Genomic DNA, 26,802 nt, shown 5'->3' on the forward strand with positions numbered 1-26,802 from the left:
CACTTTTGGGATTGAATCTTTTAATGTCATAGGCATCATAATATTATAAACAACTAAATTCTGAGATTCAAATTTGAGTCTAACCTGAAAGCAAGTATTTGGAAACCTTGAGGTATTAGTATGGCCTGAGAGTGTGTTCAGATGGTGATTCATCACATGTAATGTCAAGTTTTCTATGTTAGTCTCTAGCAAAATCCCTTTATAACTGCTCACAGTAAACATGCAGAAGTATATATAACTATAACTAGCTTGCTTTTAGATGAAGTATGAGCTGTGCTGTGTGTGTAGTTCAAGGCTTAAAAGGTAAAGTACCTTTTTTATTCTGCAGCCGTGCAGTATTTTTCAGTGAGCATGGAACCAACACACCTTGGCATCACTCAGCAGTACAAGGGAGAAATCTTGACACCCCCAAAACCCAGCTGCTGTGTTCTCATGACTAACAGAGTCCGAGACTGTGTGCTGTACACTTTACTCACACAGACGTGACCGCTGACCTTTAAGTCACCATATCTGAATGACACCAGTAGCTTGGCAAACTTTAAGAGACTAAGAATTTATTGTTAATCATGATCTAATCTCTACAATGGCAAATTTTTCTCTTTATTAGACATTCATGATGCTAAAAACCCTTTTTTTTAAAAAAACAAATTGGGAAGCAAAACATAAATCATTGAGTTAGGGGATTTCAAATGAATAGTTATTCACTAATTCTAGTGTTGCTTATGGGTTGGTCCAGTTATTTTATACTGCAGTGGGAGAGTTTGGACTCGTCTTCCCATTTGTAAATTACTGCTAACTCAGTACTTCAGTGTTGTACTTGGACCTATGTATTGCATTTTCATTTACAGGATTTCAGGGCTCATGTTAGATTTGTCTAGACTGATATTACCAGTGGATCTCATAAAAAGGAATAATTTGAAGGAATCTGATGAGGAAGAAGATAACTACCACTTCCAGCAGATGTACTTGACTGTAAATGCTGTAATGCTACTTTAGTACATAACTGTTCAGTTTTCCCCAAGAAAATTTTGCTTAGGTTCTCAAACTCTTGAGTAGAAAACCAATGTATTTTCTTACTAAAAAAAACTTGTATATTTTATGTATGTATATATCTTAATTGTTCTTAGAATATTATCTAGTTTTGGAGCAACTTGCAGTAGCTCAGGAGTATAAGCACTGCATTTCAAAAATAGTTGTAAATGATCTACCAGCTAACGTAGCTAGTTCACCTCCTTTTAAACTAAAGATACAACTGTAGAGTTGGTAGACCGCTAAATAATCTTGTATCAGCTACAGAGTAGAAAGGATGGGAGGCAGGGAAGGAAGGCTATTCCTGAACATTTACTATTTTCTTAAAAGAATAAACTTGAAAGGTTTGCTTTATTCGTGTATTCAATATTTTTCACGTGTTGTGAATCGAAAATTTGTCATTCTCTGATTAAGTCAGATCATTTGCAGTGAAAACCATCTGCATCCAGAAATCTTTATTTCTTCAAGGTGTTGTTCTCTACATGGAAAAACTCTACGTTATATTACTAAATCATTTAAACTTTTCTTAAATTCAGACATTTCCTTTGTTGGGTGAAGGTTTGTAAGTCTTCCCTCTGTTTCCAAAGGGGGTTGAATGGCTGTAAGACCTCAAAGAAATAATGCTGAAATTACAAGAATTTTCATTGCTAACTTCACTAAGATTGGGCTTTTACATGTGGCATGTGTGTTTGTTTATATACTGGCACAAATGTTTGATATCTAAGAATATTCTTTGTAATGACACATATATGGTGTTATGTATTGCATTCCTGCTTTGTAAATGTCGTTAGAAGTAGTGAGTAGCTGTTGATTCCATTGCTAGAAAAGATCTTCTGTGATACATTATTCTGAAATATTTCAGATTATAATTCCCTAGATTAATAGATACAGCTTCTTTTGTCGTCTTCTTTTCATATAATGCTGTTCTTCAGTTTATCTCATGCTGAAAAAGGCATAAATAAGCCTTTCCTTTAAGGCTTTCCTTCTGTGAAGCAGTTTGCTTATTTCTGTTGCAAGGTGCCTGTAAAGGATGTTTCTGTAGTTATGACAGACAGAACCATTTTGTGTGTAACCTTGTCTTGCACAAATGACTCAGTCATGAGAGAGTGTAAGAGCTTATTTTCAAAAATACAACAAATGAGAACTGGGGATATTTGGTAACTATTTTGTAATTTTTAGTTTCATGAGCCTATCTTGACCCCTTTAAGACTTGGTCACAGGCGGCTTCTTGGTTTTTAGACATATTTCACAGTTTAGCAAATCTCTTGGTAGTCTCTTTGTGATAGTAAAAAAGCTGGAAATGTTAAGTGTTAGTTGGGGTGTAAATGGTTTCCGGTAACTTACAAAACCACAGTCATCTCTGTTGCCTCTAGATTCACTCCTTAACAGCATGTTTCAGATATAAATGACTTGTACTATTACAGACCTCTCATCACGGAGGAGGTATAGAATGAACAAGTTAACTTTGTTGGTTACTATTCATAGAAAAGCACTCAAAAGACTGAAGCCAAAATTCAGAACAAAAAGCCTGCACATTGCCAAACAGCTAGACTTATCTTTCCCAATAGCTGTATGGTTTTATATACTCAGTTCAACTGGTGGGTTTTTTGTCCTTTGCTAAGGTTGCAGTTTCGCTTTTAATACTTGCTCTCCATAGCTGTAATAGGAACCTAGTAAAACTCATGAAGGCTTTTAGAAATGTTTGCATGTTCTAGAATATTTGTGCTTCTGTCCAATGAATTTTAGAAACATTTTAATCTTATCCCAAGCTTTTGTACTTCTGATGAACCAAAATACTGTCCAAAGTCTATATGACAGATGTTGAAATTGCTGAGTTTGACAAATTGCGTTCGCCTCATTTCCTGGGAGAAGGAAATCTCTGGAAGATCTTTTGTCAGTAACAGAAAAGAAAGCTGAAGAATTGGAGCTGGAACCAGTTTATTCCATCTCTATACTGTGTGTTCATTTGTCTTTAGTATTAAAAACTATTACCTTTTTTTTTTTCCCTTTTCCCCCCCCTGCCCAGGGAGGCAATAATGCAGGGCATACAGTTGTTGTGGATTCTGTGGAGTATGACTTTCATCTTCTGCCAAGTGGGATCATCAATCCAAAAGTCACTGCATTCATTGGTAAGTGGGGCATCTCTAAAAAATAGACAATATTGTAGTTACAGACTTCAGACATATTAAAATAGCAAAATACATCCGGGGACATACAGGATCAGGATTTTTCTTCCTCAAATTCTCATAGGCATGAACTGCTCTAGTATCTTAATATTGTTTTAACTCAGTTATGAAGTTTGGATTATGGAGGTTTCTTTTATTGTCTTGGATAGTTCATCTCTGCTCTTATCTGTCCTATCAATGCAAACAGCTAGCTGCCCAGCATATCTTCATTCTCCCATTCCTCTTATTTTCTCTACCAATTATTTCTCTTATTCTCAGATTTCCTCCTCTCTGTTTTAATCTTTAACCCTGTTAAGTACCTACCAATACCTTTTGAAACATAGCTCTTTTCTCACTTCCCTATTGGATTGTGAAATGAATGCTGACTCCAAAAGAATTCTGTACTATATAGTTCCTGCCAAGAAGTCCTTTCAGGAGAGTACATTAGAAGGTTTAGGGCAGTGGCAGTACTATGTGATGTCAGGATCTGTGATCTGTTTGCTTACTGAAAGGACATTTACATTGTCCCATCTGTTGTCCCTACAAGTCTACTTACCCCCCTCCCTCTCTTGGAATCTTGTTTCCAATCCTATGTGGGTTTTTTCTTTGGATTGCTTGTATGATCAACCTACTTAATAATGCTGTGTAGCCCTTGAAATTTCCTTCTAAAAATGAAGTATAAAACACGTCTACACAGCGTTATAACTATGCATGTGCTTGTGTGCTGTTTCACAAATCAGGTGAGTCTCTGAGTCACTAAAGGCTATGCCCTATCGACACTTTCATCCTGCTTACCCAGAATTCCTGTCCCTTACATGGTGTACTTCTCCAAACCAGGACTCTATTGCCATGCTCTTCCTATCATTTCTTCCTGCGTATCTCATTGTTTTGAGCCTGCAGTGAGTAAGTGGTCATTGACAGTTTGCTAAACAGCATAGCAACTAAAGAGCCTCTGTTGCTAGTTACTTGATTCATAAACAGTGCTTGCTGAATTCTTGGGTCCAGCGTCTGGTAACTGTATCCTTGCAGTCAGCATTAGCTCTTTATTTGATGGGAATTGGTTGTTAATTGCCTCTTCTCGGCTGTTATATTGTGACTTGGTAGTGGGATCAACTTGCCCTCCCTAATACTTCTACAGGAATTGAGCCAATGGGCATAGAAATAGATTTATTCTGATGAAGGGGGGGTTGGGATGTTAATTGCTTATAGTTTTGAGGCCTGTGGTAGATGATACTACTGGTATTCTCTTTTGATGTGTTACTGTATTATGTTTCTTTAAAAGGTTATTGCTTGAAAACAGTAAAAGATGCCCATTTGCCATGTTTTGTTTGGTTCAACAACTCGGGGTTGAGTAGGAAAGACCCCATCCTTTAAAAATAGAGTAGGCAGGAGAGAGCTTTTTACAAATCCTATTGTCTTTATTTGCTATCTTTTGGTCTTGTCTGTTCTGAAGTCTGTTCTATTTTCTTTTAGGCCTGCCTCGTGTTTAAAATATCTTTTGGGGAAAAAAATATCTGGCTTAGGATTCCACTGAAAGGGCTTATAGGTTAAAAAAAAAAAAAAAGGGCAAGAGCAAAATGATTGGAGTATTATAATAGATTATTACTATTGATTAGGACTGTACCATGAAGGTTATAGTGAAGAAGTCTTAAATACTTGGTATTTTCCTGTTCAGAATGCTTTTATCTATGTGAAATTAGGTGATATGCAAATAGTTTCAAATGGCAGGTCTCTTCATTCTTTAGCTATATGTTATCATACGTAAAGCTTTTGATCTACTGAGTTTGGTATGGCCTCAAGATGGTTCAGTTTTGCTATATGAAAATGCTTCTTCTTAGGCACTCCGTGGTGCTGGTTAATTGTGTGAGCCAGTAGTCTTTTTCTGAGCAATGTGACAGCTGTAGGAAAGCGAGCTTGCTTTTGATAGAGCTTTTTCCTCTGTTATTTTTGCTAGTCTGTTAACAAAGCAAACTCTATATATGGAATATTCTGTGTCTATTTACAGCAGAAGAGTGCCTGAGGGGATGCTAGTGTTTATAATAATGATAGAAATGTGCTAAGCTTTTTAAAAACAATAGGGTTATTAAATGAAGTACAAAGAGGGAAGTTAATTTTTAGATATGAGGAAGAGGAAGTTGCATTCTGGACTGTCCCATGATGCTGTTACTGTTTGTCCTGATCTAATTTGAAAGTTTGTTGAGTTTATTAAAAAGATTCAATGCATGTAGTTAGAAACACATATTTCAGGTGTAAATCAGTCTTTTACAGATGAATTCCTAAGAATAAAAATGGCAATGTCTTAAAAGTTTAAAAACTTAAATAAAATGTTCTTCAAAGACACTTCATGTTTTGTATGCATTGTTTGGAATATTTTTTTCCATGTTCAAAATAATTAATAAAATTTTGCGTAATGGTTTTCTTCAGGAAATGGCGTTGTAATTCATTTGCCAGGACTCTTTGAAGAAGCTGAAAAAAACTTAAAGAAAGGAAAAGGTGAGAAAATTTCAAGATGCTACTCTTAAAATAGTTTATGGGGCCCTCCTCAAAAGATTTATGTGGACAATGCCTCTATAGAGGTTATATACAATGTGTTTTTCCAGAACTCTGGCTGCTAGTTTCTGACTTAAGGATTCTTGCTATAAATCCCAGGGCCCTTGCAGGAGGACAGACAAAAGGGGTCTCTACAGTTTCGGAAGAGAACATGTTCTAAATATGAATTATTTGCAGAGAGTTTTCTTTGCTTAAAGCAGTGAATTTAAGAAGTGAAACAACTTGTTAAAGTGTGTTACCTGTTTATAGTTGTTTTACCTCTTACAATATTAATGTACATTTTGATGATATGTGTTAATGTAAACATATGCTGTGGTGATCACTTCTTGATTCAGAAATCAGGTTTTGGATACTTTCTGTTATGTCTGTGACCATGCTTGGCAGCAGTCTAAGTGAGGTAAATCAATGGTCTAGATTATTCAAAACCAAAAAGCTACTAACTGATTGCTGAAGTTGAGGAATTAGTAGAATAGTTAGAATTCTTCCTCAGAATAGGCCTTTCAGCTTTATAGGCTGATGCCAAGTTTTAATTATTGAAATTTTTTTTTTCCTCTGGAACGTGATTGCTCAATCTTTAAATAGATTGACTGAAAACTAAACATAAAAAGTATTTATCCTTTGTACCTCAGAAGACAAAAATGCTATACAAAACATAATTTGAACTATTTAATTTTGTCTTTTAAGGGCTAGAAGGCTGGGAAAAAAGACTAATAATTTCTGACAGGGCTCATATTGGTAAGTTCCTGTTTGTGGTTTGTTTTCTCATTGATTTTTTTTGTTAATCTTTGTTTTTTCTGAACATTCCTTGGCACTAAAAGTGTGACAATTTTTAACCATCTCTTTATATAGGTATGTACTTTTCTTTGGATTAAGCCTCCATATGCTGCTTTGGTTTATTGAAGATCCTTGAAAAAAATTGTTCATCACTCAGGACCTTCCCAGGTTTATATTCTAGTAGCTCTTTAATCCTATTCCATAAACATAATCTGGTCAGGAAAGCAGGTTCACTTTCCAAACCAAGGTTCGAAGTGCAGAGCAGTTGAAAAGCAGTTCAGAAGTTAATTGGCTGAAGGATTCATTTCCCTCTTTGGTGTAAAAGCAGTGTTGTTCATAGCAGCTTTTTTGCTGGGAAACCACGTGACTGGGTGTGACTTCCAAATTAACGGGCTCTCTACCAAGTAAATTGCCACGTACTTCAGAAGGGAGACTTTATGGGAAGGACTCTATAGAGGTGGAGAGAATGGCTGCCCTCCTCAGAGGGAGCTCATCAGTCAAGTGTTGACTCCAGCCTATGTTCCAGACAACTCTGCAGTTCAGAGCCTGGGCTAAAATAGTATTTAGAGTCCAAACCACCAACACAGAGCTTCAGAGGCTCTTCCTGTATCACTCCTAGGACATCTTTATTACATAAATTTATCCTTCAAATTAGATCTTTAGATATTGTGACATAATAGTTATGTAACTGCATATATTAGGAAATGAGGTTATCGCTGCTCTGGTAGTCATCTTCTGAAGATGCAAACTTTTTAGGTCTTTATCATATAAAAGCTTATAACACCAGAAAAAAGGTTTTGGATTTGGTTTTGCTTTTTTTTTGTTTGGATTTTTTTGTGGGGTTGTTTGGTTTTTTTTAACCGATCTAGAATAGCTTGGTGAGTGAGCATGTTATTTCAGAATAAATATGATTTTACTTTGGAGTAACTACTGAGTTTAAAATAGTTGAGCAACTGTTCCTAAGTTAATAAAATCCTTTCTGAGAGTAAAATCACTGTAGGTGAATTACTTGGAAGCAATTAGATTATTAGAAAAACTGTTCTGCAGTGATTATATTGCAGTGTCAATACTCTGAAGCTTTCATAGCTAAACAAGTCCTGAGTAAAAAGGACCAGTTATTGACTGTCACTCTTAACGTAAATGAACTTTCAGAATGCTTCTGTTTAGAAAGTTTTGATGACAGTCTGGAGATCTGTTGCCATGATGAATACACTTTCTCTAAAATGGGTATTGGTGATCTGTGAATGATTAGTTTGTAACAAAAGATCAACTAAAAATAGGTTCAAGCCGCTGGGGATAATCTAATCCTTTAAATTATGGAGATGTGTGGAAATAAATTGGTAAGGCAAACAAGGAAAACCACTCTTGTTCCAGAGAGACTAGAGTACTTCTTAAATGAGTCTGTTTCTTGCAAGTTTTCAGTCTTTCCTGTGTAATGTGTACATTAGTTGTTTAACTTTCTGGAGATAGTACTTAAGAAAAATAAGCTGACTTCTGTTAACATGCAAACTGTTGCACCACTGTTTGTATTTTACATGAGTCTTGTCAGATTTTTTTTTTGCTTTGATAGACAAAGAATTGGTGCAAGGAATACTTTGCATAATGTGTCATTAATAATATGTAATGCTATAAAAAAATAATCAGGGCTTGTGAAGATGAATTCAGTTTACATAACAGATGTTGGTGGGACCTTTATTTCCAAATGTATTTTTATCAATGTCATCTAAAACATAAAAATAAAATAGTTTAAGAAGGCTTTAGAATGAATGAGAATGTTTACTTGAAGTTCCCACCTTAAAATTCATCAGTATGATGTTTTTTACTATAAGCTGTTTTCCAGGATTTTTTTCAACTGCGTGTTTTGTTTGTTGTCCATATATTCTTTTGGGCCACTACAAAGCTGAAATGGCTTAGTTATTCTGTGGGAGGTGTATCCACAGTCTGCGAGTATTCTACAAAATAAACACCTTTTTTTAAAAAAAAAAAGTCTCTGAAAAACCTCAGAACTCTTCCCTGTGAAAAAATGTAACTTGTAAAAGAGGAGAAAAAACTTTTGTCATTTTGTTTCTCTTCAGTGTATATATTTTTTTTTTTCCACATTGATAAACAGAGGTAGAGTTGGTTTGAAGAAGTTGTTATTGATATGGTAATTAATTTAACACAAATTTTCTACTTAAGTTATTTTTATTTTCTTAGTATTTGATTTCCACCAAGCTGCTGATGGCATCCAAGAACAACAGAGGCAAGAACAAGCGGGAAAGAAGTAGGTAGTTTTATTTTGTCAAACATAGGATAACTTAGTACAAATATATGACTTCATACATTGGTTTTCTGTTATTGTTTGTCATCAACTTTAAAAAAATATTAACTATCCTTGTAACTCTTCAATGTGGAGTATGCAGGGATCATTTCTTATGCTTCAGTTCTCCAGTGGTTAGCAAAAGATTATATTCTTAATGAAAGGTGTGTATCTTGATATTTTGCCTTATGAAAAGGTTCCTAGTTCCTAATTTGCTTTATAAAAAGAGTTCCTGCTTCCAAATGTTTTAATTGTTTACTGGAGGTATTTGTTTCTGTACAAATATATTTCTGTTTATGAAGATTGAAGGATGCTTTTGTCATCTCCAAATAACTGAAATGTCTGATCTGACTAATTTGGTATCTCACAATGCTTCATTGTCAGAAGTGCAGGTAAATGTTTACATTGTCCACTACATGCTGCTACTGATGTTCTGAAGCTTTTGCAGCTTTTAGAAACCAGCTGCTCTGTTTCTAACGTGTGATTTCCAAGTAGCTCACTAGTTCTTGGGGATGGGGAAAAAGCTGACAGAATTAACTGTGACATGTCTACAGCTGGAAAGTAATGCAACAGTATAGACTTCTGAGATACCAGTAAATTTAATCTCTCTTCTTGGAAGTTTGTCTACGTGGATGAAAAGTAATTCAGTCTTCCTTACTGAGACCTGTAAAAGGTATCATCCATGACAATAACCTTTAAGAGAATGTCTGATTTGAGCATATCTTGCTTCACACAGGTTGCTATTGAGTGATAACTTAGCAGTTATTCTTTTTCACGCTTGACTGTGCTGTACCAGCTGTCTAGTTACCTCTTATTTTAGGAATTAAAAAGTAAACAGGAAGAACATACATATATATGGAAGAGTATATGTTTTTTTAATGAGCCAGTATGTATATATTGGCATTTCTTGAATGTTTATGGAGCTCAAGCTAAAATTGCTGTATGACAATATTTGCAATTAAAAACACTGTCAGTCACTCAGCTACTTGGAGAAGGAACCACTTTATTAGTTAGTATTAAAGATTGTAAGGGAAAGCCCAGTGAAGAAATAACAACTTTTCTCCAATTAATTTTTCTAAAGAAACCCAGGAAAAAAGTTACATTCAAAGCTAAAAATCTTGAGTCTCTCTTAAAAGTGCTGTATTTCTTCATTCTGTGGGGTTCTTGAAATTCTGCAACAATCATACCGTTTTCGAACTTTTTAAAACTGCTTATGGATTGAAAGTACTAAGCTATCTATTTCCTTTTAAATTTTAGTTTAAATTTTAAATCTAAGTGACTGCAGTGGGGGAAGTGCTACTAGAGGCTGACTAAGAACAGGCTATCATAAACTGATTATCAAAAGACTGTCTTCTGTTTGGGGGTGCAATGGGGAATTGAAATAATCTGCTAGCATGTCTAACTGTAGATTTGACTGCATAGCATATTTGGTATTAAAATTCTTTCGTGTCTAACACTTCAAAGTTGATCATTATAAATAGTGAGTTTATTTTTTATTTTAACAACGCTTTTATCTGTTCAAATGTAGCTCAAAGAAAGTCACAAGTAAGGCTCATGTAGCTTCTCTTGCAGAAAGGTTATAGAAGAGGTAATCTAATGTAGTATATTATGGTTGTACGATTGTTTTAACTTCTATAAATACAGTCTTCTGACAGCTTAACTCTTTTATGAATTGGCATGTCTTAATGAAACAAAATAAATAGAAACCAACTCCTCCTTAAAAATTCTCAGTGTAGGGTATGAATTGTGGTGGAGGCTAGACTCAGTTATTTAAGACACAGTATCCTGGTCTGGTTAAGTGATACTGTGTGATACAAAGTTGATTAGAATGTCTTTCTTTCTGGAATAGAGGCAAACATAGCACTCCATGAGACTACTCAGTATTGTGTCTAATTGGAAGAATTTTTTTTTTTTCTAGGATTATTGTTCTGATATCTACTCCAAACTACTAATGACCTAACAAAATGAATTATGTACTGATTATGAACTGTATTTCAGTTCACTCATATGTCAATTGATACCCTTTAATATAAAGTTTAGGTATGACCTGTACCTTCTACTTGAAATGGAGTCCCTCTTGAACTGAGTTATGGTATGGTACCTTCAAGGTAGTTTGAAGAAATCTGGGCCACTTTCCATATACAGAATTTATAATTGAAGAAGATAAGGCTTTGTGGGTCTGTTCAGGGGAAAAAAAACCCCAACAAACCAAAATACTTTAAGTGTAGAACTAACCTTAGCAATGTATGGCAGACCTTTGAAAATGCTGCACACCTGATCGCTTCTTAAAAAGTTAATCTTTTGAGAGATGGGGAAGCTGTCTGATAATCTACCTATGATGAGTACAGTTTGGCTCAATTTTGATAGCTATTTAGGAAGACTGTCAGAAGACACTTTCTGGACTAGCTGTACTTCTCTGACCTGAAGTCAGTGCAAGCAAGTTGTATCTTATCGTATCACTGACATAAACTGGAATAGGCTTTTCAGGCAGAGTGGGTAGGTAAGGGTAAGAAAAAGAATTCAGGTTTTCAGAATCAGCTACAGTGGAAAATGTATTCCTGAACCCTTTCTAATGTACAGCATTTTGAGTATCATTGTTTCTCTTAGATGCTCGGCAGCGTTTTCTGTTTTCCTGGCTCCAACTGAGGCATTTAGAATGAAATGAAATATTTCTTACATAGAAAATTGAAATCCGTACTGTTTGTGCTTTTGCTTTATGGAGGACTTTCTTTAGGTCTTCGGGACAGTTTTTTAGTTAGTTTAGTTCATAGTAATGAAGGATGTTGTCTTGGCATCCAACTCCTTAAGTATGAAAGTTGGGAATTGTGTACAAATAAATATGTAAGAGTTCACTAAAATTTGAAAAGTTACTGGTTTAAAAACAGAAGTATATAGAAGATTTATATATTTATGTCTATAAACAATGATTCTGAATCTAAGTTGCATACTAAAAGTATCTCATGTTTTAAGTGCTTATGCTCACAATTAACAACATTTCATTTTATGCTAAAGATGTATTAGCTTTAAAGAAAAAAAACCTTAGTTTTATATCAAGAATAACTCCTGTTATTATCTTTTGAAAGTTTGGGAACTACCAAAAAAGGAATTGGTCCAGTGTATTCTTCAAAAGCAGCTCGAAGTGGACTCAGAATGTGTGATCTTGTTTCTGATTTTGATGAATTTTCTGAGAGGTAATTTCTGTATTTTAGTGTACAGTTGTAAGCATAGTTTTCAGTTTCTGGGTAGTACCTTGTGGAAGCAATTACATCTGATTGCTGATACTTTTTAAATTAAAAATTATTTTAAAATTATAATAATTATAATTTTATTAAATATTATATTTAGAATGAAAATATTTTATTGTTTAATCACTAAATAATTTCAGATGTGTAACCAATAAAACCTAGGGTTGGTGGGGGCATGAGAAGGAAAACAAAGACCTTAGTGAAGCATTTTTGCTTTCCAGGTTCAAAGTGTTAGCCAATCAGTACAAAGCGATATACCCTACCTTAGAGATAGATATTGAAGGGGAATTGAAAAAGCTCAAGGTAAGCCTGCTTCTGTCTGTTAAATGATATAATCTCTGTGTGCAGTTATATGTAAATCTGGTGACTGATGATTGTGCTTGTGTGAGGACTTATAATATATATCATGGGAAATTGGTATGTGTCAATTTTAGAGTCTGCTAGCATCTTTAAATAGACACTTTAGACCCTGATTTACGCAGCATTTCAAGACTTGGTTTCAAGAGAAATATTGTAAACTTTAAGAAAAAGGCTTGTATAGGGAGAACTATTTTTGACTTCCACATACTCAAACATACTGGCTAGGAGAAAAAAGACTCAGGATTTGTTGGGGAAGGTATGTTTTATTTTAAAGCAACATACTAACTCCTTGTGTCAGAAACTTAAGCATTGAAGTATTATTCTTATTATTACTTATTATTCTAAGTTATTAACCTTAAGGAAAAAAAAATACTGTCTAACAACACAGAAAAATGTAAGTTGATAGCAACAGAACTAATGAAGCCTGATTGCCAGCAAACTAGTCTTGTGGTTAATTATGAATGCTGATTTGATGTTTTCCCTGCAACTGGGACAGTTATGAGATTTCTCACTAGTATTAATTCTCTTATGCCTAGTAGTGTGATTTTTGCAGTGCACCCAAGTTCTTATTTGAAAAAATTGTCAGGTGTCTTACCCTTACCCAGCCTTTTTGTTCCTGCATTTTAGGGAAACTTAACTGTATGAGATTTTTTTTACCTCTTAGAAAACTTCAACCAAATTTGACAAATTGTTTAAAACTATTGAGGCATGTGTGGAACAGGGAATGGCATGCATGTTCAATTCTTTCAGAAAACTGGGCCAAAGAAACCATCCTTCGAGTATCTTTAGTTGCCACTAAACTCAGTTTACCAGCTCTAGAATGTGAGAGTTCTTAGCAGTTCTGCCTTTCTTTAAATAATATCTGTTATGTTGAGTTCTAGTATTTTTATCAATATGTAGACCTAAAAATCAGTTACAGCTGAGTTTTTTACGCTTTATAGTTTACTTAATACACATTAGGATTACAGAATATCAGAAACTCATTGTTAGGCTGGAAACATAATGTGTATTTGTAGCTTGAGAAAGAAATGCTTGCACTTAATGTTTGTTTTATGCTAATGCACTTGATTAAATTCTGAAAGACAAAGTGTTATATTTCAGGTGAAGTGAATCATGAGAATGAGAACTTCCATGTGTTCTCATGGGGAAAAAGGCTGTGTACCAAGTATTATTCTGAACATTACTGGCTTCTTACACACTGCTACTCAGTGGCATTCAGGCACTCGACCCTTAATTCCACTAAATAGCTTTTTACTTTTACTTGCAAACATACCTGTATGTATATTGCAAATTAATGCTGCTTTACAATTGTGTGCACTTGTTGGCTTCAGATGGCCAGAAATGGAACTTACCACGTGCTAGTTTTGCAAGAGAGATTTTGAACATTTGGAAACAAAATACCGAATACAGTAAAGTCTTGTGATCAAGCTTGAATATTTCTGAAGCATTTCAAAAGTTTGGATTTTATTGATTTAGGTTGGGTTTTTTTGCCCTCTTCCCCCCCATTCCCCCCCCCCCCCCCCCCCTTTTGTTCTTTCTTTCCTCATAGGACGAGCATACCTGTGTATTGTCTGAGTCTAATGTTTTTCCTTCCCTTGGTCACATATTATGGCATATTTAGCATTTCTTTATGTTCGCTTTTTCTTTTTAAAAGGAGTAAGAGCATTGTTATGAGGGAGCAATAGGGCAATAGCAGTTGTACTCTGGCTGGCTTTATCACAATGAAATTATACTATACAATATTCTTTTGTATTATTCAGGGCTGCATGGAAAAAATCAAACCAATGGTAAGGGATGGTGTTTATTTCATGTATGAGGCTTTACATGGACCACCAAAGAAGATTTTAGTAGAAGGTGCAAATGCAGCACTGTTGGACATAGATTTTGGTAGGTATAACCTTTTTGAGTCATGCTGCTATATACTTATGTTGTGAAAGAGGAATGCTAAATATAAACTCTTCCATGCTTAGCTATTCTTATGGCAGAAGTGTTTTGTATTTTGGAAGAAGAGTACTCTATGACTAGCAAATAATTAGGTGGGGTGGAAAAGTTTTTAATTAAATTTTTTCAAAAAGCTTTAGACTCTCCCAAGATTAATTATTTGAATGACAGTAAAGATCAGGTGACTTTTCTTAAATAGAGTATAGCTCTTACTTCAGTGTCTATAAATTTCATATGAAATAACTCACAGTTGTATACATTATGGAAAACACTTGAGAAGAAAAATGGTGAGCTTTGAGAGGCATATATGCAAAATACTTGTTGACTTTTGAAGAATCAGCTTGTATTTTTTTTAAACCCTTTATATAACACTTTTCCACTGTTTCATGATGTAAGGAAAGATGTTGGGAATCTGGATTGCTAATGAAGCAAAAGTGAAAAGATTATCCCAGTCAATTTGCAATTATAAATGGTGCAGTTTTAAGAAAAACACTGTAATTTTGCTAATAAAATTAGAAGCTTCTATATAGAAGCAGCTTTTTTAAAAATGAGATTATTAAACGTTTGTTACCATTATATTGTAAGGACGGATAAATTATTATACCTCTGTATAGGCATGAGCAGCCTGTGTGATTGGCTCCTGCATTTTGTCACATTTTTTCTTCAGTCTCACTAGTCTTGTAACTGCATCGTTTTTATGTTGGAAAGATGCTTAAGACTGAAGTTGAAGCCTATAAGGACTACTGTCAAAACAAATACAAAATTGGCACGCACTTTGCTTTCAACTGATAGGAGTTCTGGTACTGGGCATTTTCAAACGTGTTGAGTTTGAAAGCCTCCTCTTTTAAGAGGAAGCTGTGTCAAAGATTAGTCACTATAAGTGTGAGCCCCAAGTTTTCCCATGATAATCTGAATATTGGAAGAAACTTCCTTTTTTAACAAGTCAAAAAAAAGAAGTCTTCGAATATGCTTGTCACAGGGAAATGTTTGATGCAAAACTGAGATATTTGCAGAAAACTCTAGGTGGGGTTGTTTTTTGTAAGTAGTAAGGATTTTAGATTTCATGTAAGTATAGGAAACGCAAATAGTCTGAAACTCATCAGGTATGTCTATAATATGTACAGAGTTGTTCAGGTTACTTAGGTTTTTCTCCTGCCTGTGCTGCGAGACACGCGCACAGAGAGAATATTGGCTCTCCTTAGGTAGATACCATCAGTGGATTGGACACTTGGGTTAACAATAGACAAGTCCTAGTCAAAAGATTTGATTTGAGCATTTTGAATGAGGCTGTTTTCTGTGCCTTGGTGCACAGAAGTCTTAATACTGAAGTGAGTTTTATGAATGTGTATCTGTTGGCAGTGAATATGGTAAATCCTCAGCCTTGCAGTCCATCCTACTTTTCTGGAGTGTGTAGTGAAGCTCACATGCGCGTGTGTCTGTAGGTGTGGGGATGTGTGATCTTCTGTGTTTTTAAACAGAGTGAGGATAAACCAATGTCAGTATACCAGACTGGGAGCTGAAAATGAGTAAGAATTGTCTCATTGCATCTGTTTGTGACATCCACTAGCAATATTTACCTGTCAGTAAAGAAAAGTTCAACTACTGTGTCCTAAGAGAGACTAATTAGTGTGTGCAAATGACTTTTACGTATCACCTGTAAGCCCGTGTCTTTCTCTTGATAGATTTAAGTTAAAGAAGCTAGAGATGCCTGAAGCTAGTCTGCAAAATCTCACTGAACAGTCTCTGAAGGATTTTTGACTTTTTAAAGTTATCTGTGTTGCTTTCAGTTCCTTTTGTCTTGGCTGTTCCTCTCTTACCCATCTCTGATTCTTGCAGTAAAAGAAAAAAAAGTCTGAAGCATGAGGTAGAAGTCTATTGCTTGTACATAGTGACTGTGTGACTGAAGCATTTGGGCACAATTCAAATCAACTAAGGACTGGCATGCTCTGTTTCATCTTCCATTACTTTTTTTTTTTTTTTGAAGTGTAAACCTAAGGATTTGGAGACATTTAACTCTTTTATCTTTGTTGTCCGGGCTGTTTTTTATGAGGGCTGAATATTTAGGTAAAGACAGATTCTCACCACTAACGAACTAGACTGTATTCTAGGAGTTGCCTTTTTCTTTCTTTAATTGTGGAAATACTTTTTTTTCCATTTGATTGTGTAAGCAAAATTGTGCTTTACAAAATTCTACATTTCTTTGCACTTTGTTATCCTTGTAATGTGCTGACCAGTTTGTAAAGCTTGTATTTATTTTTTTCTCCCCAAATGAAAAATGGTAAACCTGTATTTTCTGTTTAATACCATTTTCTTAAAAGTCTTCCTTCAAATGTTCACATTGTTCTATTAGTGAGTATATTTTATAGAAGATAGCAAGGCATATTTTTCTGGTGTCTTATGCCAATTTTTGACTTGTCTGATCATTCAGAATGGTTATGTAGTCAACTTTTGCCTCTGTACCAGTTGAAGCAAGTGGTAAGATTTCTACCTTTTTCAGTAAAGAAGGATCAGACAATGTACATACAAAACTAAGAGCTCATTAATAAGACCTCATTAAATATGTTCTTGGGCACAAAATACTGTTCTTGTGCCTGTTGGTTTTGGTTTTTAGTGTTGTAAAACCTAGGTAAGTGCAATGCAAATACTATTCCTCACCAGGTTAGATTTATGGGGTTTTGTTTTGGTTTTTTAAATGTTTAAAATCACTGTTTTAATTATTAAAACCATTTTTCTTAAATAGGCACATACCCTTTTGTGACTTCATCAAACTGCACAGTTGGAGGTGTGTGTACAGGTCTGGGCATGCCACCGCAGAATGTCGGGGAAGTGTACGGAGTTGTGAAAGCATATACAACGAGAGTTGGAATTGGTGCCTTTCCTACAGAACAAAATAATGTGAGTATTATCAGCCCTAGATGTGACCTGTAACTGAATGAAATAACTTGGTGTGTCTGTCTTATGTTGCATCAGCGTTACTGGTTAAATACAAGTAGATGACGGTGTGTTTGGATGCCTCATTCTTCTGATCTGAGTGTCAGTTCTCAGACCTTGCTATGGAATAGAAGGCTAGAGCAGGAACAGATTTTAAGAGATTTGCTCAAGTAGCATTCTCTTGAATTAGAAATAGCATTTTGTATTTCTGTTTTCATTCCAATGACAACTTTGTGATTAAATTAGGGGAAGAACTTTTAAGTTAACTTACAATATGCAAAATGCATCATGTATTGCAAAAAAAAAGGCTCATGTAATAGTACTACTCTTTGTTAGGAAATTGGAGAATTGCTGCAAGCAAGAGGTAAAGAGTTTGGTGTTACCACTGGTAGAAAGAGAAGATGTGGTTGGCTGGACCTTGTGTTACTCCGATATGCCTACATGATTAATGGATTTACTGCGTGAGTTATTTTGACAGCTTTGCTGGCAACTAGACATAAAATGCTGAAATGCTGCAGATTACTGTAAATTGTACATACACTATTTAGTAATGTTCAGACTGTTAGTATTGATTTGTTGATTGTTTTGATATTTTGATAAATTAACTCTCCCTCATTTTTCCTAGCATTAAATGTTTTTATAATCTCACATTTTCGTACTTGTAAATTTTTCTTTACTTACAGCACATCATTATTTCTCACTTAAAATGATCCAAGAAGCACTTATGTATCTTAGTACTTGATGCTTCAAGCTACCTCAACCTCTGCCATCCCACCAAACCAAATCAAATGCATTACAAGGGCCTTAAAACCTGGTACAGTTTGTGGGTTTTGTTTTGTTAGTCTGTTTTCAAAATAAGACAGATGGGAACCCATCAGTATCATCAGCAGTATGTGTAAATGTAGAAAATTTGGATATGGCTTTGGGATTTTAATTAAAATGAAAAATAGGTATCTGAAACAAAACTGGTATAAAATTTCTAGTAGATGAACTTGTGTAAATACATGCTTTACTTGAATTTTCCTGGTTTTGTCCTTTGTGTTTTTTACTTAAAATAGGATGCAGCCAGGTATTTAGAGAGCCAGTGTTTATTTTGCTGCCTTTACTGTAGAACAGGAACATTTGGCAGACGACAGGAACAGACAGCGACAAGCATCATGCTATGAAGCCATCTCAAATGAATGGTCATAAAGTGTCTTGGCAGCACTTGGACCAATTAAAATTCTAACACTTAAAGCTATAGACCAGTCCCTTTAATTGGAGAATACTTGGTCTTTGAATTTTACTGTTTTCTCATAGCACTAGATCTAAGGACACAACAAAAAGGCTGTTTGTGTGGTTTGGTTTTGGTTTTGTTTTGTTTTAAGTCACACCAGATAAATAGATTAGCGCCATATGAGCTATTTTTCTAAGGAAAGACAATTAATTGCAATGTGCAGGAATCAATTTTTCTTTTGGTATTATTACAATGTGATGAGAGTTGTTGAACTTGTTTAACCAGAGTAATGTTTCTTTATAGTTTGGCGCTTACCAAATTGGATATCCTGGATGTATTTCCAGAAATCAAAGTTGGTGTTGCATACAAACTAGATGGTGAAATCATACCTCATTTTCCTGGTAAGACTGCTTGTTTAACAATTTTAGATTTTGGTGAAATGTAATCTGATACTTAAATGCATTTCACTTGTAAAATTTATGACAGGAATGTGTTACATCAGCATCAAGCCACTAATGTCTTCCCAGATGCACCAGAGAGACCCTATATCACACCTGTACTTGCACCCTAAAGACACCTGTACCAAATACTGTCATTTGTCTACTAGAAAGATACAAAGTGCTATATAAAGCTTCTTAAACATTGTTACTGCTTTATCCCTTCCCTTTAATACAGCCTGCATTACCTTCAAGCTAAATTAGAAGCTACTAATATAGTATACTATATTATATATAGTATACTAATAAACTAATACATACTCTAAACCCAGTATTTTACTCCCACTACAGTATTCATCCCCTCTTCTAGCAGGGCAGGTCTTCATTTAAGCATGTGGTGGATTACATGAGAGAACTGATCTGGTTGAAAAGACAGGTTTTTCTCTCCCTGTGTTATTTTTCTAACAGTTCACTTCCTTTTAATGGTTCACAGAGCAGCCAAAAACCTGTCACACCTACGCAATGGAAAAGAGGGAAAAGGGGTGGGGGAGGAAATGAGCGATTAGCTTAGGTGAAAGCAAGACTATTTTCTAATGCAGGACCAAGAGACATCAGTTTAGCATGATAGAAACTATAGCTCCTGCAGAGGACAGTGGTCATTTTAGTGATAATTTTTACCTGGAAAATGTATCTGCATGTTAAAATATTCAAATATCACAAAACATTGTTTTCATGGATAATGCATCTTTTTCAGTTTGCTATAGTGGAGATACTCCAGAAAAGGGGAGAATGTTAACCAGTACTAAAGATTGGGGTTTTTGATTTTCTAATGTGCACATAACTGCCCGTTTTGCATTCTAATTGCTACCTCAGGGTTTGAGGCTGGTCGCGGGTTACATTTTTCATATGATATCAGCAGAGAACTTTTTGTGGGTGAGGAGATCAACTGTAGTAATCAGATACAACTCACTGTAGGATTTATGTAGATGTAATTATGTATAAAGGAATAAGTGATGATCTGCCAGCAGTCCTTGAAAATAGCACATATCTGTTAGGGAAATTCATAAGGGATTATCAAAAAATCTTCTGTTTCACCATGTGCTTGGGGGAGTTCTCTAATTGATTTGCCCTCCAGAATCATCAGACAAAAGTGGCAGTTACAATCTGAATGCATACTGAATGACATGGTGTGCACTTTTATTCAGGAAATTTAGTACTCGTCTTGCACTAAACCAGGGAATGCTTTTCCCTTTTTAAGACTCAGATATCCCCTGATAGATACCCTTATCAAAATATTAAGGAAATTTATGTGTACTTTAGATGGCCTTTGAACATAATGGAGATCAGTCGTTTGAATTGAGAGTAAATGCTTCATCTGTGGCCCTGTCATCTAACCTGGGGACTATTTGGACTGTCTTGTGCTCAAGCCAGGCGGACCTTCTCTGGCAGTCCATCATTAAAGATGACATAAACAGGTGGCCATGTTTTCCAGTACTAAGACTTCAGTGATTACTTTTTTTTTTTCTCCCCCCCATTCATCGTGTGCCTCAAATGGGACCAGAGTCTTCTTACAACTCCTGAGGGCAGACTTTGCTCCTTGTATGTGGCCAGGTAACAGGGAGCTGACCTTTGGTCATAGCAGCACAACGTGGCTCACCTGCCTAACTCCATTTTTCTTTACTGTATGAACAATTAAGAATTCTGGTAGAAATTTAGTAGAAGCTGTTGTCTTTGCTGTTGACGTGCTGTCTTCCTTAAGTGTCAGGAAGAAGTTTGAGCTGAACTTCTGGTAAGCTGGAAGATGCTGTCTCTCACAGTGCCTCTGTGTTCCATACCTCTCTCTTTGCTATACTCTTCAACATTTGGCAGCATTTTCAGCACATATGCTGCAGGTTACTTACTACCCCTGCCTCTGGCATAAAAACCAAAAAGGTAACTTCTTCCCACTTTGTGTTTTGTTTTGCAGACCATTAGATTATTTCTGATGTCTACATCTCTGCATGCTGTGCACTTGTATAACTTATTTTTTTAAAACTTGCCATTTTGGCATTTTTTATTTAATTTAGAAGAGATCTAGTCTGGGAATCTCTTGCTGGCAGGGTATTTCTTTCTCTCTCCCCTCCCTACCCTCCCACTCTCTTGGAGATGTTAGTGATTTACCCTTCTTGTGAAATGACTGTCTCTAAATTAGAAGCACACACAGTGCCCATCATCTCAGGAAAAACATGCCATATTTCCTATATTGTTCCTTTTTCCAGCTGGATCAGAGTGTCATACAAGTCTCACTTGGTTTTTTTAGCTTAGATTTCTGTGGGCATTTCATAATCTCCTGTTAAGAAAGAACTGAAAATGTCTTGTAAATTTACAGCTGACTTCAGTTGGTATCATTGAGGCTGTAGTCTTTTGCTATGGAGCTGGCCAGTATCTTCATTTCTGTTCAGTCACAGGAGTTTATGAAAGAAAGGTAGAACTCCCTGCTAGCTCTGAGCTGATCAGTTTAAAAGGAATGTGAAAGCCATGGTCTAGTCCTGCTAGTGCCTCCAGTCCAATTTCAGGCATCAGTTGATCTCAGCACAGACACAACCTCTAGCTCAGGAGACTTTGAAAACACAGATCCTTAGGAAATTGGGAGATTATTTTGGAGAAGCTTTACTTCATGCTTGCTTTTTTTTCTTGTGCTCTTTCCCTGGGCATCTTCTGTAGATTAAAGAAAGAGCTAGGACATGGTGCTAGATGCACTTTTGGTCTGACCTATATGACTGTTTTTATGTTCCGTTTCTGGAAATTGCTGGAGGATCTTTCTTTTACAATGGTGCCAAGATCCCAAATTTCAGCTATTCTTTTTTGAGTTGGAAGTAACATCACATCATTCCCGCTCCAAATTATGCTACCAGACTACCAGATACTATTATATCTGCTCTTTCTGTTATCTAATTCAGCTGTTAATAAGGAATATTCCAGAAAGTCTAAAAGATAAATCTCCTAAGGGAAGAGCTGAGAGAAATCTAGATGATGACTACATCTGTTACTACACTGAGTTTATGGCTTATCTTTACCACACATCATCTTTTATCACACCTGCTGGAGCAAAATGAATCATTTGAAACATGAAGAAATTTATCCCCTCTTTTTCTTCCTCTCTTTTGGGGAAGTAAGGAATCGAACTAATACAGACTAATGGAAGATCGTAGACAAGATTAGACAATTCAATTCTAAGTGTTTTCAGATTTCTCCCAGCTAGCCTTGTCAGAGAGGCTTCAAAGTAAAAATGCCTGTGGACCTCCAAGATCAGGTGTTCAGTCACTTTCTTTCCCTCTTCAGAAAGAGGAAGGCTAGCATTTTATTCTAGACCATCTGCAATGCCTGGAGATTAGTATGTGGTTTTGCACTTTGAATATAGCTATTCTGTTTTACAGATCACCTGGTCAGCAGCCAACACCTCAGTTGTTACTGCTGATGACATTAAAGGAAGTGCTTATCTGTGGCCTCTGCAACCCAACATCCTTAATGTGCTTGCCTGTTTGTCCTGATTACAACAAGTATTGATTCAGGATCATTTGCCTTAACCTGTGAACACCTTAGTCCAAAAATTGTGCATTTCTTCACTGTTGTAAGCTTTGAAGTCAGTAGAGCATAGTCCTTTTTCACCCTTACTCAAAATGCCTAGTTCATAAAGGCTGTCCTTGCAACATTGCTACTATTGAACTCCTACTTGTGCCAGGACAAATTATTCAGTATGCTGAGCTTGAGTTTGTTGGCTACACACACGCTGGAGGGGAGTAGCTGTGGTTTTGTATTTGCACCTCTACTGTGCCTCTTGCACCTAAAACCTTTTCCCAGGTTGACTAGGTGTCTTTGCAGGAATGACTTGATCTGAGACATGGAGCTTACATAACATGAATTACAGGGGAATTACTTTTCCTGAAAAGGTGTTTTCTGAACTGAAGAGATGGTGGTTTAAGAAAAACATATGTATGTGACTGAGTACTGGAATTCCTAGTCTAAGTCCTCATATTTTTTTTCCTCTGCTTATTTTAACAAAAAAGGACACTTCAGCACCTTTAGTGCTGGTGTTACCTTATGAGTAAATGTCTTTGTATAACAAAAGAATAAAAAGCTTTGCACAGTTATGTGTTTAGTGGTAGAGAATATATAATCTTTGTAGACATAATATTTTTGTTCCTGTTTGCTTCTCAGCCAACCAGGAAGTCTTAAATAAAGTAGAGGTTCAGTATGAGACACTCCCAGGATGGGATACGGACATATCAAATGCAAGGACGTTTGATGAGCTGCCTGTAAATGCACAAAATTATGTACGCTTTATAGAAATGGAGTTGGGTGTTCCTGGTAAGTAAAACAGATTTTGTTATTGTTTTGGTTTTTTCCTGCTCAGTGAAACCTATCTTGTACTTTGCCTTAATGAACATTCAAAATATCAAAAACTAGTTTGTAGCTGTGCTTATTTTAATGTACCTGGTGATACTTGTCACTATTGTTTTACTTTTTTTCATCTATCTATTTAGCTGTTGAATTGAAAATTTTCAAAAGTTTTAATATGCATTCTTTCTTTGGTTTATATTACAGTTCTTGTTGAACTGAGGTTTTTATAACTTGCTTAAGTATTTTTCAGATTGGTTATAATCGGGGTTTAGTTCTGCTGCTATTATAAAGTCAGTGGGGCTACTGGTATATTAATACAATTAAATATATGTGACAGTAAGGGGTCCTAAACTAACAAATTTCTCTTATGCTCCCTAATAAAGATCATAGAACCACAGAATGGTTTGGGTTGGAAGGGACCTTAAAGATCACCTAGTCCCAACCCCCCTGCCATGGGCAGGGACACCTTCCACTAGACCAGGTTGCTCAAAGCCCCATCCAACCTGGCCTTGAACACTTCCAGGGAGGGGGCAGCCACAGCCTCTCTGGGCAACCTGTTCCAGTGCCTCACCACCCTCACAGTAAAGAGTTTCTTCCTTATATCTAATCTAAATCTACCCTCTTTCGGTTTAAAACCGTTATTCTTCACCCTATCCCTACACTCCCTGGTAAAGAGTCCCTGCCCACCTTCCCTGTAGACCCCCTTTAAGTACTGGGAGGCTGCTATAAGGTCTCCCTGGAGCCTTCTCCTCTCCAGGCTGAACAACCCCAACTCTCTCAGCCTGTCAGATGATCCTGTGGTTCCATCCAAAGCTGGGAATGAGACGACGATGCAAATCTTTACTTTTCTGACAGTTTCTATGTATCCTTTTTCCTATGATCTGGAAAACTGATTTATTTATTATGGCAGCTTCAAGACTGTTCCTGCTTTTCTGAGTTATCAATGCATTCTTACTTTGAGAACAGTAGACATAGTTATCATTTCTTAATGTACTAATAGTATATGCTGTGTTTTTCTTATGACTATGGTACTTAAGATCTTAAGCACTTAAGAAGATAAGTTTGTATCTTAAGATACAATCTGATCTTGCTTTGTATTACTTATAATAAAAGTTTGCTTTTCTCTCCTGCAGTTAAATGGATTGGAGTAGGGAAATCCAGGGAATCAATGATCCAGCTGTTTTAAAGATTTCAGATGCATGGAAGAAAGCACACTCCTCAAAAGACTGCTCATTCTTAAATGCATTAGTAGCCCGCAAAGCAAAGATGTTGGAAAGATAGATTTTTTGCATGGAAAGAAATGCTAGAGTTGATACCCCCAAATCAATCGCTACTCCTGAAAGAGACTTTAACATGAACCTCTATCAGTTCTTGTTCAACTGCAATTTCCAGGACACTTGTCATTGTTGTTCAAGGTGCCATCAGATTTTTTTTCTTTACCTAATATTTACTTCATAATGTAATTCCTGTTTGAAAATCTAAGGTAGCATTACTTTCATGACTGTTTGTCTTTGTTATCTTCTCTCTGCTTTTGGCGGTGTTACTTCCCTGAAATTTTAGACAGTAAAAATAATGCAGTTTTGCACAGATAGTTTTACATCCTCATTATTTGTATTCCTAAAGCTGTTGTATTCTTAATGGCTGCTCTTGTGAGTAATTAAAGAGGGGGATTCTGATTTTATAATGCTATAAATGCTGTCTAAATTATTGTGTGATCTGTTTTTTAAAAAAAGATGTGATGCCAAGTTGTTAAGAATGTCCAGGTTTTTTTAGCTGTATAACACAGAAAACTTACTCTTTGTAACTCACAGAGGACACCGAAGTGTTTACCAGGAAGTGTGCCCAGACAGTTAGAAAATTGATATTGTAAAAAGTTCATTTGCGATTATTAAAGAACCTTCTGATTTTGAGTTAAATGTTTTATAATGTAACTCTTTTTTTTTTCCTGTATTTTAAAAACCCTGTACTTCTCTACTTCCCATGCACGTATCTCAAACCGTTTCCCCAATTAATTGAGGTTATATTTATATTTGGTGAGAAGTCTAACATTTTGATGCCCTTTTAAATTCCTTTCTACATAGCCTATAGAAGATCTTTCTCTGGAGAACTGGCAAAGCACAGACACTTTTGTAATTATAGATTGAAGATGCTTTAGGAATAACATTTAAAGTATTCAATGTATTTGCTTTAGATGTAGGGAAAATAACAAGTATTCACCTCAAGACATCTAACATTTTGGCTTATTAGTGTTGGGGAATGTTCTAGAATTTTTAAAATTTATAACCATTATTATATGTTCCAAAGAATCTGATTTCTTTTTGACAACAACCCAATGGTTACATATTCCCTTTCCAGATTTTTTGAGAATGAGTTTGTTTTTACACACTGTACTATGGTATTCATGTGCTTCCTTTTCACTTAAAATAAAACTTAGTTTCCTAAAAATAAGTTTGTATCAAGGTGGGGCAGTAGTTTTGGATTTAGTTTAGTAGATTTTGGCTGTGCAGGTGAATATAAGATACGAGGCCTTTCCAGGTTATGTTTTAGGTGACCAGATGCTTCCTGCAATGGAATAGATTTGTTGGATTGATGCTGCTGTTGAGGTGTTCAGCACAGCGTTTATGTTTTCAGTTGGCATAAAATTGCTTATCATAAGGGGAGGAACAGGAGGGTTGAAGTATAAAACTACTGATATTTAAGGAGCATTTTCTATTGAATTGTTTGCATTTGACAGCAGTTAGCAGGGTGTGTATTTTAGTTGTGTAACAGGGAAAGAAAAGGATACCACAGAATGCCGGAAAATTGGCAGATACATTGAGATGCTTTTGTATCACCATTGCATGTAAAGATCATTCTCCTCAGCATTAAAAACCAAACAACTTCATACTCAGTTTTTCTGGAGGGGTTGGGGGTCTAGTTTTGCTGTCAGCCTCGCAGTCCAGGAGAGAACCATACCATCCCTCCCTAGCTAAGGGACATCTTGAATTAAAAATCTCTTCCTAATTCCCTGATGAAGAGAAGGAGGGATATAACTGTGTAAAACATAAATTCTGATGTTCATTTAGAAGGAAAAAAAGATACTGCTATTCTCTAGGTGATGGAGGGAATTACCCTTGCAATGTGAACAATAGGTAATAATTACTAAGTATTCTTGTCTTCCTGTAGCTGTAGGAGGCACCAAGGGGATCTGTGCTGTCAGTGAAACTGCCAGCCAAGGACTGGGGGCCTAGCTGGTTCAAGGATTGAGTAAATAAATAAATGAGGGCATGCTTTCCTTCTACAGGGAGTGTATAAATGAGGGCTTACAAGGTATTGTGTTTCACTTCTGCCAAGCAGAGACCTTCAAGTTCAAGGCCTGTTTCAATTCTTCCACTGTTGTAACTCCACTGTACAAACTACCGTTGTTTTTCAGTTGAGGAATTCATATTCCCAGGTATAGCTATAGCCTAAAATGATACAAAGTATTTATGTAGTT

General features: G+C 35.8%; 1 protein-coding gene across 3 annotated transcripts in view; it reads left to right on the forward strand.

The window, feature by feature from the left end:
- The window catches only part of ADSS2 (adenylosuccinate synthase 2), a 39,182-nt gene extending 13,828 nt beyond the window's left edge, over window positions 1-25,354 (forward strand). The window contains exons 2-13 of one of the 3 annotated variants that reach the window (XM_074818350.1): window positions 3,056-3,158; window positions 5,619-5,687; window positions 6,429-6,479; window positions 8,715-8,781; window positions 11,901-12,008; window positions 12,284-12,365; window positions 14,183-14,309; window positions 17,104-17,258; window positions 17,631-17,755; window positions 18,814-18,911; window positions 23,145-23,294; window positions 24,461-25,354. In XM_074818350.1, coding sequence (XP_074674451.1) covers window positions 3,056-3,158; window positions 5,619-5,687; window positions 6,429-6,479; window positions 8,715-8,781; window positions 11,901-12,008; window positions 12,284-12,365; window positions 14,183-14,309; window positions 17,104-17,258; window positions 17,631-17,755; window positions 18,814-18,911; window positions 23,145-23,294; window positions 24,461-24,513 — 1,188 coding nt within the window. In that variant the 3' untranslated portion in view covers window positions 24,514-25,354. Of the gene's footprint in view, window positions 1-3,055; window positions 3,159-5,618; window positions 5,688-6,428; window positions 6,480-6,656; window positions 6,687-8,714; window positions 8,782-11,900; window positions 12,009-12,283; window positions 12,366-14,182; window positions 14,310-17,103; window positions 17,259-17,630; window positions 17,756-18,813; window positions 18,912-23,144; window positions 23,295-24,460 lie in introns of those variants that run through there. The other 2 variants (XM_074818351.1, XM_074818352.1) reach the window with 2 other exon arrangements.
- The last annotated feature ends 1,448 nt before the right edge of the window (window positions 25,355-26,802 follow it).

The sequence above is a fragment of the Strix aluco genome, chromosome 3 (genome assembly GCF_031877795.1).
Source record: "Strix aluco isolate bStrAlu1 chromosome 3, bStrAlu1.hap1, whole genome shotgun sequence".
Lineage (NCBI taxonomy): Eukaryota > Metazoa > Chordata > Aves > Strigiformes > Strigidae > Strix > Strix aluco.